General features: G+C 40.9%; 1 protein-coding gene and 1 long non-coding RNA gene across 3 annotated transcripts in view; one reads left to right on the forward strand and one right to left on the reverse strand.

The window, feature by feature from the left end:
• Positions 1 to 16617, reverse strand: part of St8sia6 (ST8 alpha-N-acetyl-neuraminide alpha-2,8-sialyltransferase 6) — a 120170-nt gene that overhangs the window by 59496 nt on the left and 44057 nt on the right. For both annotated transcript variants that reach the window (XM_003462776.5, XM_023561936.2), the window contains exon 3: positions 5630 to 5719. In XM_003462776.5, the coding sequence (XP_003462824.1) occupies positions 5630 to 5719 (90 nt within the window). The remainder of the gene's footprint in view (positions 1 to 5629; positions 5720 to 16617) is intronic.
• LOC134473485 (uncharacterized) lies at positions 950 to 10451 on the forward strand. The gene is made up of 3 exons (XR_010043732.1): positions 950 to 1278; positions 2708 to 5208; positions 7966 to 10451. It is a non-coding gene; the product is annotated as an uncharacterized LOC134473485 (long non-coding RNA).

The following is a 16617-nucleotide window of genomic DNA, read 5'->3' on the forward strand; positions in this document are numbered from 1 at the left end:
TATTCCAGGCTCTGAAAGAAAATAACCTCCATCTCAGATTGATATACCTTGCTAACCTGTGAGTAACCTTTGTAGTTCCTTTGTTTGTATCCCAGTTTCTTCATTCACATTCTTTATTCTCAAGTTATAGATCCTTTTGTCACCCTCTAGCCTTTGTATTGTTACAGCTTGTTTTTTGTTATTTTTAAAAAGTTTTCCCTTTCATACTCCCACATTGCAAAACTGTCCTCCAGTTTGGATAATCTATCCTTAGTTTCTTTCAAGCTGATTTACCATCTTTCCAAAGAGTTTTTAATTTCCTGGTGATTTCTTTGAATCTGCTTCATGTATTCTACATTTTTTTTTATATTCTTCATCACATGGTTCTCTCCTGTGTTTGAATTCCTCCCTTCTTCTGTCTGTGTCTGCTTGAGGGGTGCTTAGTATCTCTTTTATTAATCTTCTTATATCTTGCCTTATTTGGCTAAATATTTCCCTTTTGAACTCTTCTATGAGGTCCCGAATATATCGTTTTATGTCCACTGGTGCTGTGTCTGATACTGCATGTTTGCTGTTCTCATTCTCTTTTGTATTTACCTGTCCCGGGCCAGTGTTCCCAGGGTTGGGGCCCAGGGACTTTTTGTTGTTGCTTCCTCTTCCCATCTTTTTTGCTTCTTCCAGGAGGCCCCAGTTTCTTTCTTTGTTGGTTACAATTCTTCTGAAGCATGCTGGCTAGATGAGCCTTCCCAGTGCAGTGTGCTAGTGAGTTGCAGACAGGGACAGCGTTTGCTGGCCCCTCCCCTCCAGACCAGCCAAACCTCCGAGGCCCCACTGGGCCAGTGTGGTTAGTGTGTGCCACAGCTACAGGGACTTGACCTCAGATAAACTATTGGGTCTCAGCCAGGTCACATGACCCAGGCCTAGCTCACTCCACCAATCCTGTTTGGGAAGGGAACAACTGATAAAGTCACTGCTGCCCCTTGTACTTGCCAGTCCTGCCCGGTCCCAGAATGTCATCTGCCGGAGCCGCCTTATTTATGGAATGGCTCCACTGCCATGACTCATCACAGGTCGATGTAGGCACCCTGCCAACTCAGCCCTCCGTTTGGCTTGCTGACCCTTGAAGTCAATGTAACTGTGCCTCCAGTGAGTCAAAGCGGCGGGACCTCGGACGGCTCAGCAAGTTGCAGCGGGACATCAGACAGCTTGGCAAGTCATGGCAGTACCTGGGCAAGTTGCGGTGGGACCCAGGCAAGTCGCAGCAGGACCCGGGCAATGGCGGGACCTCAGCCAGTCGCGGTGAGACCTTGGATGGTTGTCAAGTTGCCTTAATTTCTTCTTGGAACGAGAGAATTCATCTCCCTCTGTTTGGGGCTCCCCACTCTGTATTATGTTGAGTTCTAAGTTCACTATCTCAGGGAGCTTCTATAGCCAGTTGTTATCTATTCACCATCTTTGCTCCTCCCCCTTCAGAAGGGGTAGTAGTTATTGATCAGCAGTTAGGGACCCTCTGCAGAGGTTTTATCTAATGGCCTTCAATAGATACCAGGTGGTTTTATCTTAAGTAAATAAAGTGTATGGCTTTAAGTTGGATTCAGTCCAAGGTCTGGAGTTCACCCTAGTGTCTTGTGCAAGTTCATACCAGCAGGCTGATGGGTCTGCGACAGAAGGTTGAAGGCTCTGTAATGAAAGGCTAAACAGTCTATGCTAAAAAGCTGAAGAGTCTACACTGGAAGCCAGGAGACCAGGTTCCAGGGCCATGAATTTAAAGCTGAATATAGTAAGTCATCTATGATTTAGGGCAAAAGATCTTACATACAACCAAAATCTTTCTGGCAAATAACTTGAAATTTAGGAATACTTGCTTTGTTAGCAGGCTGTCAAGTGATATGCTCACACTTCAGCTTTTTGAAGTTTGATCTACCATAATTTACGCCTCCTCTTTTTATGCAGCAATTCAGGTCATGCTGTACTCTCCAGGATAAGACAGAATGAAGAACATTTAAGGCCAGACTTCAACTTTGCATGTTAGCATGCAAAATGGCACCTTTTAGCATCTTGACACCAACCCGAGAAGAGAGTATCTTCCAGAAAATTCTATTGTTCCAGTAATCATAAATGCAACTGCATGAAACAGTTTATCAAATATATTTTCTTCTCCGGTAGTAGATGGCTCAAGCCACACCTACATGATACAAGGCAGACATTCTAAATCCTAATTCTGAATATTTGTATTTTACCCCGAAAAAGCCATCTGAAAACAAGGAAGCTTTCCACACCTTTATGATGTTTCAAAAGTTATAGGGCAGTAGTTTACAATCTGTTCCAGAGAAATCCTGTAAATCCTTTCAGGGTCACTACTGAAGCTATTCAAGCACTTAAGAAAGTGTTACATTTCCTACTGCTGAAGCAAAATGTTTCTTCTCACTTTAAGAGACACCTTAGGAGCCTGGAGTCAAAGGGATTATCAGATGTATATATGGCAGAGATGTCTGGCTGTCCACCCACAGACTGGTGCTCCCTTCCCATAGCACCCAGGGGGTGCTGCCAGCAGCTGCCTTGCTAGGTGCTAGGACCCCCAGCACCAACGCTACCTCAACTCCACACCTGTTCTACAGGCCAAAACCAGGCATAGGCTCCCAAGGGCACCCTAGCCCAGAGCAAGCCAGTGGCATCTGAGTGGAATGAATGGTAATTTGACTCCTCCTTTCACCTTATTTTCTTGTAGCAGCAAGCCAGCTGGGCACCACCTGTTGAAGATAAGCCTATAAGGAGATAAAATTGCTGAGTCAACATCCTAGGAGGAGCTGCCAGAGAGGGTTGCCTGATCAAGAAGAAATATTAAACACTATAGAAGACAGAACAGATTTTTGTGTTACGACATTGAGTCCTGATTTTATTAGAGTAGTTCACCTTCTCTGACCAAATAGAAGAAATTAATGTAACTAAATTTTAGACAGCCCTGGATTCTTAGAATGGAAGAGAAGCAAAAGGCAGTGAATGCTCAAGAAATGCTGTATTTGGATCTTAAACATGGTAGTTTATGATTTTAACATAATTTTTAACATCTAGAAATTAGAGATGGTGTTCAAAAATGTCCTGAAGCCCATCCATCCATTCATTTATTTATTCAACAAATATTTCCTAATCAACTAATTCATACTCCAGACTCTGACAGGCAGCTGGACAGAACTGTGAATAAAACCCTGTGCCACCTTCTTGGAGTTCACTTTCTTAAACAAAGAATAAAGAATTATGTCACATAATACCCTATTCCACTGGTTGCCCTAATGATAACCTCTTAATTTTCTTTTATTCAAAAATGTGGTTATGACTAGTGGAGAAAAAGTGTGCTATTTTCTTTCCTCTGTAACTTTGTCTTTCTAAATTGTATTTTAGCAACCTGAAAGGGACAAATTGGCTGAAGAAAGAGAAAATTCTAAGTCTTTAACAGACCATGACAAAAACAGGGCTAAATAATTATTTCAAAGAAAATGAAATTACTTTTTTTTTATCGCCATACCCTGAATGGCTTTCCCTGTTGTACCCTGTAAGACTGTAATAGCACTAGCTGCAGAATGTACAATTCCTGACAATAGACAATACAACTGAAAAAATTAGTCTCCTGTGTTCAAAATAACACTCTCATAACAATGGGAAATTTGTGCCTGCTCTCTCCAGACCTTTGCTGTGCAGAATACCAGTGCAGGCTAATTATAAGAGCTAGCTGAAAATTGTGTGCGTAATGGAAAGGCAACCCCCTAAAGAACCACACAGAAAAGGTCTTACCGTCAAATGCAAAACAACAGGAAAGAAAAACAGAAAAACAGAGAGTAAACGTGAGAGCATGCACAGGGGCATCCTCATTAGCATAGTGCAGTGAACTGGTGTGCTGTATGCACACCAAAGACTTGCAAAACTCTCCAGCTTCAAAAGGACACCTTCCATGATGACAGAATGTCCCCCCCATACCAAGTCAGTGCTTGGCCACAAGTGCAGATATTGATCATCCTTTTGATGAAAATTGTTGTCACTTTTGGGAGCAAAAGTTGTGCATGTCTGTGAGAGAGCTGAACAGAGCTGCAGGCAAGGGCCATGTGTTATCAGAACATCATTATCAATGTGCACATCACGCACACTGGCCAAGGAGCAACCAGGTCTCTGCAAGCTATGCTGAGGCAAAGATCAATTTCTCTCAGTTCCACTTTTCCTGTGTCTTCATACTACATGCTTGATTTGTGAAAGGCAGTATAGGCTTAGAATAAAGGCCTTCAGGGAAAGTCGAGCAGAGCTTTGTACCCTGACACCCCCCAACAAACAAACAAAACAACAGGTCCCACATGACCAAAACACATGTGCTGTGCCTGTGGGATTCTTCATACAGCAGGAATATTTAAGTTATGAAATATTTTCCCTTTTTTCCCATGTGCCCATCTCAAAAAGGTGACCTGTCTTCTGTATCAGGGTGCTACCTCAATAGGGAGCAGCTTTCAAGGACAGTTTGCATATCTAGAGTGTCTTTCTGCAAACAAAAGTCATGAGCCTGTTTACCCAGAGGTTCAGCTGAACAGCAGGACAGACCCAGGCTACTGACCTGGATTTCAACGTGTCACCACCCCAGGGAAGGGCGTGAATGGCTTACAGGCAGCTGCTTCAATGCCTTCCTCCCACAAGCGCTATTTTTAAAATTAAAAAGAGGAAAAGAGAAAGAGGAAAAGAGAAAGAGGGATGTGTGTGTGTGTGTGTGTGTGTGTGTGTGTGTGTGTGTGTGTGTGTAAAAGAAACAGAGACAGAGGCACAGAGAGAAAAAAAAAAACAGAGACTGGGGGGGGGTGTTCATTACTAGGAAGAGAGAAATACAGAAGAAAAAAGGAAAAATATGGAGAAAAATACAGAAGAGTGCTGAGTCCTCCTTAAAGTTGCGTGGCATGAGAATTTTGCCATAGCTCTCAGCTGAACAGCCTTCTAACTGTCAGCCAAGCACACAGCAAAATGAAACTCAGATTACCTCCTTTCAGGGAGACCACAGGCCCTGCCCACATGCATATCCTTCCTGGCCCCCACGCAGAGCACTGCTACACTCCGTCCTTCCAGGTGCCATCTAGAGAGCTCCTCACTTTGGAATCTCAGGCCCGAGTGCCTTTTCTGCATAAGAAGCATGGAACTTATGGACTTCTTTCTACCCAATTTGAATAAAAGGATGTAACGGACTCCCCAAAATACAAGATTGTAAGTAGAAATGGCTGAGTCTGGGGACACCCAGAGCTGGGACTGCGGGTTAATCCTTAGCCTGAAATCACAACCAAAATTTTGTACAAGGAAATATTTTTCTAAGTAGGGTCCAGAATTTGTACTAAAGTGTCAAAAGGAATGAAGGTCTTTAAGAGCATAGCCAGTAGAACTGTGCCATGCTTTTTAATAAATATGGACCTACAGACACGTAAGCTGAATCCTCGAGCCAGGTTATGACTGTGGTTGGCACCACATGACCCATTCTCCTCACCATCTCAAATCCTATGCCAAGCTTGAGAGTGAACACAGACTCACTTCACAGAGGACTGCAAAGATGCTAGGAGAACTTAAATATAAAATACTTATTTTCAAATTAAATTAGAATTATTTTCAAATTAAATTGAAGAGTGGGACTTACCCTTTTGTTTTGTTGGATAAAGACTTAACATCATTCTGTAGATTTTTACATTTCTCTGTCAGCTGGTGTGAGTTCTCATTCAGATATGTGCTGTTTCATGAAAGAGATAAAAAAGATTGATTTAAAATGAAAGCCTATAAGATACTGTTAACCAATATCAGATTTAATCGATAAGATATTTCCAAATGAAGTGTGATTTTCACTCCAGTATTGAATTTCTCCAAGGAAATTGATATTTTCACCTCTGATGATTCTAACCATCAGAGATTCAGGACTCTAACCATGCAGACTTGGGAGATTAATAGTTCTTCCCATAAAGAACACAGATAAAGCTGGCCTTTCTTATAATAGCTGTGATATGAGGGGCCTGGTACTGCTGCTTTATTAACTTAGAAAATTGGAGATTTAATAAATCCAACCCAAAAAGCAGGTTAAAGAATAGATGATAGAGTCATGGACACAACTGGCCTTGTGGACAAGGCATCTTGTTATTAACATATTTAACATATTCCCACACCTCTAAAGATAATAGATGCTAACTCTGAGTATTTCCATTGTGACACATATATGTTGCATAGAACATTTTACAGCATCTGCTGCCATGCCTCAGCCATAGAAAGTATTTAAAAAATTGACCATCACTTTCCTTAAACTTTAAAAAAGATGTGCACAATGGTTTTATAATTAATCCATTTACTTAGTAACCCTCAAGAAATTTGTTAGAAATTGAATATGAGACACAAGATATTTAGGATGAGGAGACAAGTAAAACCCTTTCCCTAGTGGAACTTGTTGTGGGGTTAGGAAACAAGACGTTGACCAAACCACCAAACCCACAAATTAATAAAGGAATATGGACTGTGGTTGAAACAGTTTAAATACAGTGAGTGGCAGGAAAGAGGGAAACAGGCAGGCCGTTCACACTGAGGCCTATGAGGGAGAGCCACCTAGGTGGACACCCCAAGGATGAGGGAGACCCCAAGCAATGTAGGAGAACTTTGGAAAATCGGAGATGTTGCTGGGAATGTTCCACACTGAGGAAACAGTGTGTAAAAAAGACCTCAGACTGGGGAGCTGGGCTGTTTGAGGAACTGCAGGAAGGTATCAAGAGCTGTGTGTTATTTGGAAGGCAAAGCAGGGGTCAAACCACTCAGGCCTACAAGGCCATATTAAAGACTTTAGAATTTATCCTAAAAACAAGGGAAAACAGCAGGTTTGCAGGCAAGGGTGTGACAGGCTTTGATGTTTGTTTTAAATGATTTACTAGTACCACTATGCAGAGAACTGAAGGGTAATGGGGCAAGAAAGGAAGTAGAAAAGTTAAGAAACGTGTGCAGGATTTCAGAGGAGAGATGATGGCAACTTGTTTTACTGGGTAGGGATAGAATAGTGGCTTCTAGGACCTGATAACAAATAATACCAACTTCCCAGTGTCGTGAAATGCCACTGCTTGTATGGATGGCCTTCTAAGGCAGCTGTACCCTGTGCAGCTTAAGGATTGTGACAAGTTAACTCTACATCAACTTGACTGGCCTGGCAGATGCCCAAGCACCCTGCAAAACATAATTTCTCGAGGGGTGTGTGTGTGAACTTGTTTTAGAAGTAATTAGCAACTGAGTTAGTGAAATGACTAAAGGAGTACCATGTGCCCCAGTTGGGTGGGCATCATGCAGTCAATCAAGGGCTAAAATACAATGACAAAAAAGAAGCAAAGGTGAATCCATTCTCTACTGAGGGAAGAATGAATGCACCCATCCCCTCCTGCCCTTGGACATCAGTGCTCTTGATTTTTAGACTCAGACTCATTCTTGGGCTTCTGGAGGGAGACTGGGATCCCCATCAATCACCCCCACCTCCGGCCTTAGGCCTTTGGACTTGGATTATTTTATCACAACAGTTTTCCTTGGTTTTGAGCTTATGGATGGCAGACTATGGGACATCTCTGCCTCCATAATTTAATCACACGAGCCAATCCATCATCGTAAATCTTTCTATGTGATCTGTTGGTTCCACTTCTCTGAGGAACCTTGACTAATACAGGGACCCAAATTGCTCCTGTCTGGTCATATCTTTGTTTCAGCAACTGGCTTCTATAATTGCTGAAGAAGTACTGGAAAACTTGACCCAGTGTGCGAATGTTTTAGCACAGCTGTAAGAGGTGGCACTAGCCTAAATCAGTCACATACACCCCCACACACCTAACTGAAAAGGGGGAAAACGCAATGAATAACCTTCCTGAGTTCCCAGAGAGGTGGTGGGTGCAGGTGATGTAACAAGAAGCAACACCAAAGTCTGATTTTCTTTATAAAACAAGTGTTTTGTTTTCTTTTGCACAGACTTCCCAGCGGAGACCACACCTCACCTGTGCCCACTGGCAAGACAAGTGGGAAGATCTGAGATCTATTCCAGATATTAGATAGACAATATTTCTTAAAACACTGGCCATGGAGGAGACAGAGGTTTAAAGAGAAAGATATAAACAAGACAGGATCATAATTAATTCTCCACTATTTCTCATAAACGCTTTCTAAAAATACTGGGTTCAGAGTATCTCTAGGCTCAGAAAATCCCTCTTAATCCTGATACGATTTCTTTCTCTGCCACTTCCTCCCCCCTCTCACCTTCCGGCTATACGCTCACCTTGTGTGCTTTCGAATGTATGATCATATTTCCCCAGGATTTGTTTCTTTCTCATTTTCTGTGTGTTTTATTCAGGCAGCACCATTAATGAAATGAATTACCAAGCTAGCAATGCTTTGAATTATGATGGCTTTGCAATATTGAATTGTGAAACTTGACAACCAGGCACCGAGAGAATTGTGTCTCATACACTGTTTCTCGAATTGGAGAGTATCTTTGTTAATATAAACTCAGAATCAGTTTTCCCAACTAAAATCACAGACAGTGAATGGAAAGCAAAAGAGTGTATCTGACAGAATGAAGACAGGAGAGAAAATGGGGCCCTCGAAAGTTCAGATTTGGGGAAGAAGGAAGTCAGCCTTAAATGTGGGTTCTACTCTGACTTAGTCTTCAGCCCTAACGTTTAATTCCTTCTCAATAAAGTAATTAAAGAAGTTAAGATGTGTTAAAAAATAACCCTGACACGCAGAAATCAGGCAATAAATCTTATGTTTTCACTATCCTACACTGTTACTGCATTCTTTTCCCAAGCCAGTCACTGTCATTGCTCTTAGGATCGGAAATCTGTCACACCTATAGGAAGCCACTCAAAAATGAAAACCACGGAAGCTCTTTTAGTCTGCTTTGTTTTCATGTCTCCCCTGTCCCCTTTCATTCAAAGCCTTCAGGATTTTCTTCTTTTTCATCTAAAATTATTCCACCTTGCTCCAGAAATAGGTAAAAAAGAAGACCTCTCATTTTTGAGTTGAGAGAAAACGTGACTCGTGAACAGATCCTATTTGAGGGGTCAGCCCACACTACAGAGGAGATGTTAGAGAGAGCCCACTTTAACATCCGATGTGGTGCTACCTCTCAGACAAGTCATAGGATAGACAGAAACTGATCAAGATGAAAGTAGGAAGTGCAGAGAGTCAGAATCACAAACAAGACATCACAACAAGACAGGGATAGACAGATCTGTAGCCCCTGGAAAGGTATCTGGGGTTCAGGTTAGAATGACCCATACAAAAGGACTAAATGTCAGGGAGAACAAGAAAGAGTTCAAGAAATTAATTGCAGAGGTGAAGCATGTCACAGTGGACAGCTGTAGAGTTGCGTTTCAAGGAGAAATCAAAGTGTGACTGGAGAGAAACCCACCTAAAAAGCTCACTTAGATTGGTGGGCTGAGGCACTGGGTATGGAAAAAGAAACGGAACAGGACTTAAGCGTTCTGCTAGGCACAGTCTATGAGTAACCAAAACCCCAAGGTCAGACTCACAGGCTAAGTAAGAATTCTGTCACTGTCAAATCTAAGACTTCCTTAAAATTTCAATTTCATTTTCTGGTGAAAGCACTTCTTAAACAGTTCTTACCAAAACTGACTGTAAAAAGCGGGAAAGGATCCATTTGTATACAAACTGTCAAACGCTACAGTAAGAGTGGTAAAAAGGACCGTGGCTCTCCTCTGAGACGTCTGCTACAACTTGTGGACTAAGCCCTGGAGGTGTTTAGGCAGCCAGCTGAGATGGCTCTAACTGCTCTGCTGAAGCTTCTGTAGTTGCTCCATCTAAGATCACAGGCTTGGCCCACGTGTTGCCATGCGAGCTTGCTTGCTTTCCCGTTTGTGGCATCTGTCACATCTTGCAGCTCCCTCACCTCCTTGCTCACCCTGACATTCTTTTGCATCTACCTTGCAAATATGCAGTAGTCAAGTGATATAGCTCCTGACAAGATATTCCTAGAGTCGACCTTGGTCTGGTAGGGAAAAAAAGAGACATACAGGCCCTTGGGAAAGCTACTGCCTTGATAATCCATGGGGTTCAATTTGCTATGCCTTTTGTATTCCTTGACAATTCTATTACCAGTCCCGGCTCCCTCAATGGCTACTCCAGGCATGCACAGTTATCCTGCTGTCTCTGCCATTCTCTGCCCTCCTAACAGTTCATTTAATCATGCTTCTTATTTCACAGAAACACAACGCTGCTAGGTGTGAATTAATCTATAGCTGTCACTCATCTTGACCTTCCACCTCAGAAGAAAAAGTGTCTCCTCTTTTTCAGAAGGATAATCCACCCGCCATTTGTCCCCCCATCTTCTCTGAGATTGGGTCCCTTCCTTCGTATTTCTTTTAACTTAATATTTACTGTCTCCCTACCACTGTAGTTTTCTCATGCTCAATTCTCTGTCCTCTCTAAATAAACAAAAACAAAAATAATTCACTCTGCTATTCTCCTTGTATTCAAATTACAACCTGTTTCTTTTTCCTGCCCCTAAACCCACAGCCCAAGGTGACCTGCCTCATGTGTACCCTTGACCATGTTACAATTCTGCTCTGAAGCCTTTGTAACCCCCCTCCTTGCCTCGATGGCAATGGTCCTGAAGCACAGCCCCCTTGCTGTGACACAAAGCCATCCGCTATCTGGGCTCTGACTCTGAGTCTGCAGACAGCCTGCTAACTATTAAATGATCCAACTTTCCCTTTTTCCATTCCTTGTAAGTCTTATATTATGGATCCAGACTGCTTTTATTATCTAATTATAGCATTTATTTGTTTGTTTGGCACTGGCTACGAAGCCTTCAGGCACGTTTTCATTGCCACAGTATGTCAGGGGGAAAACATCTTTAATAAGATTGGGAGGAAAAGATACACATAAGCAAGCATTTCTGCTATCACTGTTACCTGCCTGCATGCTGTACTTTAAAAAATTCTATATTTGTGATTCCTGAATTGAAAGTGATCACTTTACAAGACCAGCTGGGAAGATTCCACAGAAAAGCAAGTGCTTAGCAGTTACGTTGTTTCTCACAAAATAATAAAAATTAAGACACTGATTAAGCGAAAAACTATCTCTCAAAGGGAAACAAGTTATTTGGCCCCTACAAAATAATGTCATCAGTGCATAATGAGCATCCACAAAGACCTCTAAAATAGAGAATTAATGTCACCTTCTAAGTATGAACTGCAATCATGCAATCACACAATCAGTTCTCTGGCCAAGTCAAACATCCCAAAAAACAATCTTTATGTAAGTGACTAGGGATGCGAACATCCAAATTTTATTTATGGGGACCATAATGGGGACTAAACTGGACTGTGAATCTAAATGGAAAGCTTGAAGCCTAGTCAATTTACTTTCTCTGAAGAATGAATACATTAACAGGCAGGGAATATCTGAACACAAAAAGCCCAGAAAGCCCAAAGAGTGAGATTTTTTTTTTTTTAGACAGGGTCTTGCTACATAATTCAGACTGGCTTTTGAACTCACTATATAGTCCAGGTTAGCCTCAAGCTTCTCTAGTACACCACCATGCTATTAAATGCCTGCACCAGCATGTCTGGCTTTTTACCTGACCACCAGCAGAAATCCCCTACTGAGGGGCAGATCAGGCTGACCAGCCTCTGGGACAAAGGCCATAGTGATCACCAATCTCACGAAGCAAACTTCTCATAAGACAGCCACACACCCTCATGTAGATTTTTTGAAGGGAGAAAGGCAAACATCCCAGCCCACTGCATAGTTTTATTACTCTCCTTAATTAATAAACCAACACTGGTTTAGGAATGGTGACTCATATGAGCTTGGTTAATAAAACTCTGCCTTTACAATCTCCATTGTATCCAGAAACTGGCAAAATCATATCATGTCACTTACAAAGATGAGGGGTACATCCTGGCCCTCCTCTTTGTTATTCTGGCAAGGTAACTGAAGAGTCAGGCCAGGTGCCAGAGAGAAGGGTAGGTAATGGATATAAACCAGTGAACAAGACCTTGTTACTGCTTTCTTGTAGAAACAGCCTATTGGAAGGACAGACCAGTAAGCCACACTGATCATTTGAGGGTGCAGCATGAATGCCAGCTATTTTCCATAATCACATTAATTTCAAGAAACCACTGATCGGTGTTTTGGTGGATGTCATTTAATTCAAAATATGGGAACTGCTCTCAAAATGATTACAAAAAACTTTCCTCTTTTATCCACGAGCATGGCTGACAACTTAAATTGTAAAATATTCTACAGATAATCTCTGCTACTTGGCCCTTATCTTTTTTCAGTTATCCATGATGAAGATTAATTAGCTATCTCTTACTATTAAATCCATTACTGTAATGCATTTTTGACCCTTACCGTAGTAGTTTTTTTAGAACTTAAAATCATAACTATAACATAGGTACAAAATGTATATGTATGAAAGATCATAATTTGCTCATAATACAGGAACTAGTCAAAGAAGAACCCAAAGCACCTCCATACTTAAAGATCAGGAATATTGGCATGTAGTTATGTGCAAATGGGGATGAAATGAAACTGGTTGGGAAGGGGCAGGGGAGTCATCAGCCCTCTAGCAAACAGGGCACAATTTGTATATTTACAGAAAATAATTATTTTGCATTGCTATCAGTTAAGTATAACTCAGAGTTGTCCAAGAGCTTCCATAGGATCAGAATCACCAACTCACAGGTATGTGATCTACACAAAACAAGCACACCCGCAGAAGCACCCTATTTAACCCACACCTTTAATAGTACCACTGACCAACACTGCAATGTTAAAGAAAGATTCCTAGTAACAAACCTAACAGGCTCTCGATTCTTCTGCATTTCAGTCTCTATCCACTCACGGCTTGCTCCAGAGAAGAACAGAAGTACCTGGCTTAGGCCTGAGTCCCTCGGGCTGTCAGAAAGCATGGACTGAACTGAGTAGACTGAAGTGAGGGTTATCAAAAGAGAGAATCTGGTATTAAGATTTAGGACAACTTCAAATCCAGATGGATAACACCTTGTTTCCTACAAAATAAGACCCACCTAGAAAATAAGTTCTAGCATGATTTTAGAAGAGACTTCACCTGAAAATGAGCCCTACTGAGTCTTTTAGAGTAAAATATGGCATTGGGATCTTAAACAGGAAATAGAATAGTTAGCAAAGTAGAGAGAAAATGAAATAGAAGTAGACTAGGAACAAGTGACAAGCCTTGGAGTGCCCATATCTCATTTCATTGACCCAGAAATGTGAGATCCTGGGGTGTTTGAGGCAACTTTAAAAGTACAGGAAAAAAATGTAGAATCAAGTTGGGATTTATCTACAGTAGGCTATCTCTAAGTCTTCCTGCCCCACCACCAGGTCTCAAAGCAATACAGAATTAAAGTAGCCTAATATTTTATGCAGTCAAGATTGTTTGCCCTTTCTTGAGGGCACTTTTCACGCAGGAGATTAGGATGTGACCAGTTGGTTGGGTATCTGCACATGAACTGCCAATCATAGAGATTCAGAGCACATGCACCCAAATCAGATACCTGGGACCAATCATAAAATGCTATCTGGTGTAAGATCAAGCAGGTTTTTCATAGGATGGCTAGATCTGACAACACCCTGAGGAATGGAGAACACAAAGGACAATTGTCAGTGCTCTAGAACTCAGTAACATACTGAGTATATTTGTATCCACATTCCTTGATGGAAAAATACTTATATCCCCACTCATTAAGATTGAAGTTTATGTTCTCTAAAATCGAAGAAAGAAAAAAAAAGATTGAAGTTTAGAGGCTAAGGATACAGGTCAGTGATACAAGTGCCTGCCTGGCAAGTACAAGATCCCAATTTGATTCCCAGTACACACTCCCCTGCAAAAAAAGACTGAAATTTATAATAGTGATGTATACAAGACAGTCGTCAGGTACTAGGTACTGTTTTAAACATTGTATACATCATCTTATTTACTCCTCACATGAAATGTGCAGGTTAGGTACTAAATCCATTTTACAGAAGAGGAAAATAAGGCATTGTTCAGATTAAGGACATTTCCAAAGTCAGAAAGTTAGAAAGAGGTAGAGTTTTAAGCTCATATACTATGGTTGTGTTCTTATCTACTGTGATATTCTATCTTATTTTAAAGCAAAACCTGTAACTTCTTTGAAGAAATAGAGAATATTTCATCATCTAAAACATTACCTTCTCCAGGTTATCTCATTCTGAATCTATGGATACTAACAAAGATTCTCTCCTTGATCAAACTCTATTCAGGTCCCCCAATTCTTTTCAACTAGTCCCTATTACTGGCTGTGTCTTTACAGTTTAATTTTAGCAATAACCCTGCTAGGTCAGTTTATCCAGAATCATCTAAGTGTGCTCTCTGACCAGCCTCAGTATCTGTTAAGATTCCTCATTCTCATGCCTGCTCACCCTGGTCCACCTTCAATAAGATTCCTATCCAGTCAGTTTAGCCAGAGTCACCTCTTACTCTTGAAGTTTGCTTTGGGCAATTTTCTGCACACTGACCTCCCATAAGTTTATCCCTTGGCTACAGATTCCTAGTTGTCCTTGTATTTAGAGCTGAACTCTGTTTACTGCGAAATTCCACTGCAGTAATACCTATCATGATAGTCCTGTTTAAAGTCTGCCTTCCTATTTTAGCAGTGCCATAAATATTTTTTTTCCTTAACAGAGCAATTTTTCTATTCTGTAAACTGTAGATAACAATAGCAATACAAAATAATTCTTGTTCATAGGCATGCAAATGAATTATGTCCAGGGAAGAAATAACTCACCCCAATAGCCACATGAACACCAAGTAAGCAATTAGTTTTGCCTCTGTGTAGGCATCCATCTCAACAGTCCTCATCTACAAATGTGCCTGTTTGGTAGACTCCTCTTGTAACTGGTTCTAATATCTTACCAGTTTCCTCACTGAGTTACAGGAAAATCTTCTAGAAGTAATCACTTTCATATCTGTATGAAACACATAGTTTTACCTTTTTATTAAAATTATCTCCCTGAATGATAGTGCTGAAAACATTGCTAAATTGAATAAACATACAATGATGATAGAGATGATAAATTTTCATAGCAAAAATACAGTCATTCAAATCCTAAATCTGCTGCATGCAAGATGATTAACCTTAAGGAGGTTCCTTAACCTCCTGTGCACTTTCAGCTTCCTCGTGTGTGGAACGGAATAATGCTATCTCTCGAATGGATCTGCTGCTCAATCTGTAAAGGTAACACATGAAACTGTTCGGCACAGTGATTGGAATGGAGAATCCACTTAATAAGCAGTATTTGGGAGGAGGAGTGGATACAGCAGTGGTTATTACTGTCTTGGCACTCTTCCTGAAGCACCTCTGCACCACCTGGAGAACTTATTGAAATGCAGATTCCAACCAGTTAGTAGATTTAGGATGGAGCCTAATCGGCAGCATTTCTAATAAGGCCCCAAATGATGCTGACTTGCTAGACTAAGCACAACAACAAAGGCTTAAAAATCTCATCTACCCTGATCATTTTTAGACATGGCAAAGGAGAAAGGTGAGAATTGCTTAGGCCCAGAACATCAAGTGTTACTGGAAAAAGCAATGAAATTATTTAAAATCTGCATTGGTAAAATGAGCTAAATTACACGATCATGGTAGGGTTTCCCCCTAAACAGCAAAAAAAGTAGATACTGGTAATGTAAAAAAATTTACATATGCAAACGTTTCACATAGCTGCTTTCCTGACTCAGGAGAAGGTGCGAGGCTCAGACTCCCAGTTACAAAAAAACCTGAGTAGCTTCCAGTAAGGGGAAAGCCTGAGGTCCAGCTCAGCTCCAGATTCAGCCCAGCAAATATAGCCTTTGGATTGTGCAAACAAACCTAATGACAGCTGAAGGATGCTGGTCACTTCTGAGCAAACTTTCAAGGGACACATGTTCTGGAAATGTCTTTAAATGTCAATTATATTCATGTCCAAGTACCCCTGTTTAAATATGCAGTCACAATTCGCAAGTTCTTTCCAAACAAACAAATAATTTCTCTGCAAACTGTTTTTCACCAAATGTCTGAGAAATGAATTTTGAGATAAGAACTTCAATGAGAAAGTATCTTTTATTTCAACATTGACTCTATATCACTTTTGAGAGAGCCACACACTCAATGTAAGACTCTAGAATTTACAAATTCTTAAATGTTTGAACTATAACTAGTTTTAAAATAAGTTCAGTCATCTAAGAGTGAAAAGACTCTTATAACCTGTAGGACTTTAACTCAACTTTTTTTTTTTTTTTTTTTGGTGTGGGGGGGATTGAACTCAGGACCTTCTGTTTGCCAAGCAGGCAATTACGCCACTGAGCTAAACCCCCGGTTTAGTTCAACTTTTTAAGACATTCATATTTTATATTTATTTTTAGAAAAGCACTGGTTTGAACTAGAGACTTCCTATTTAAAAATATGTTTTTAAAGTACTGGAGATTGAACCAAGAGCCTTTGCAAGCAACTACATCCCCGTCTCTATAATTTACTTTATTTTGAGACAGCATCTTACTAAGTCAAGCTACTAAGCTGCCCAGGCTGGGCTGGCACTTGTGATCCTTTTGCCTCAGCTTCCCAGAGTGCTAGA

The sequence above is a fragment of the Cavia porcellus genome, unplaced genomic scaffold (genome assembly GCF_034190915.1).
Source record: "Cavia porcellus strain 051 isolate PalLab524CR breed Dunkin Hartley unplaced genomic scaffold, mCavPor4.1 scaffold_27, whole genome shotgun sequence".
Lineage (NCBI taxonomy): Eukaryota > Metazoa > Chordata > Mammalia > Rodentia > Caviidae > Cavia > Cavia porcellus.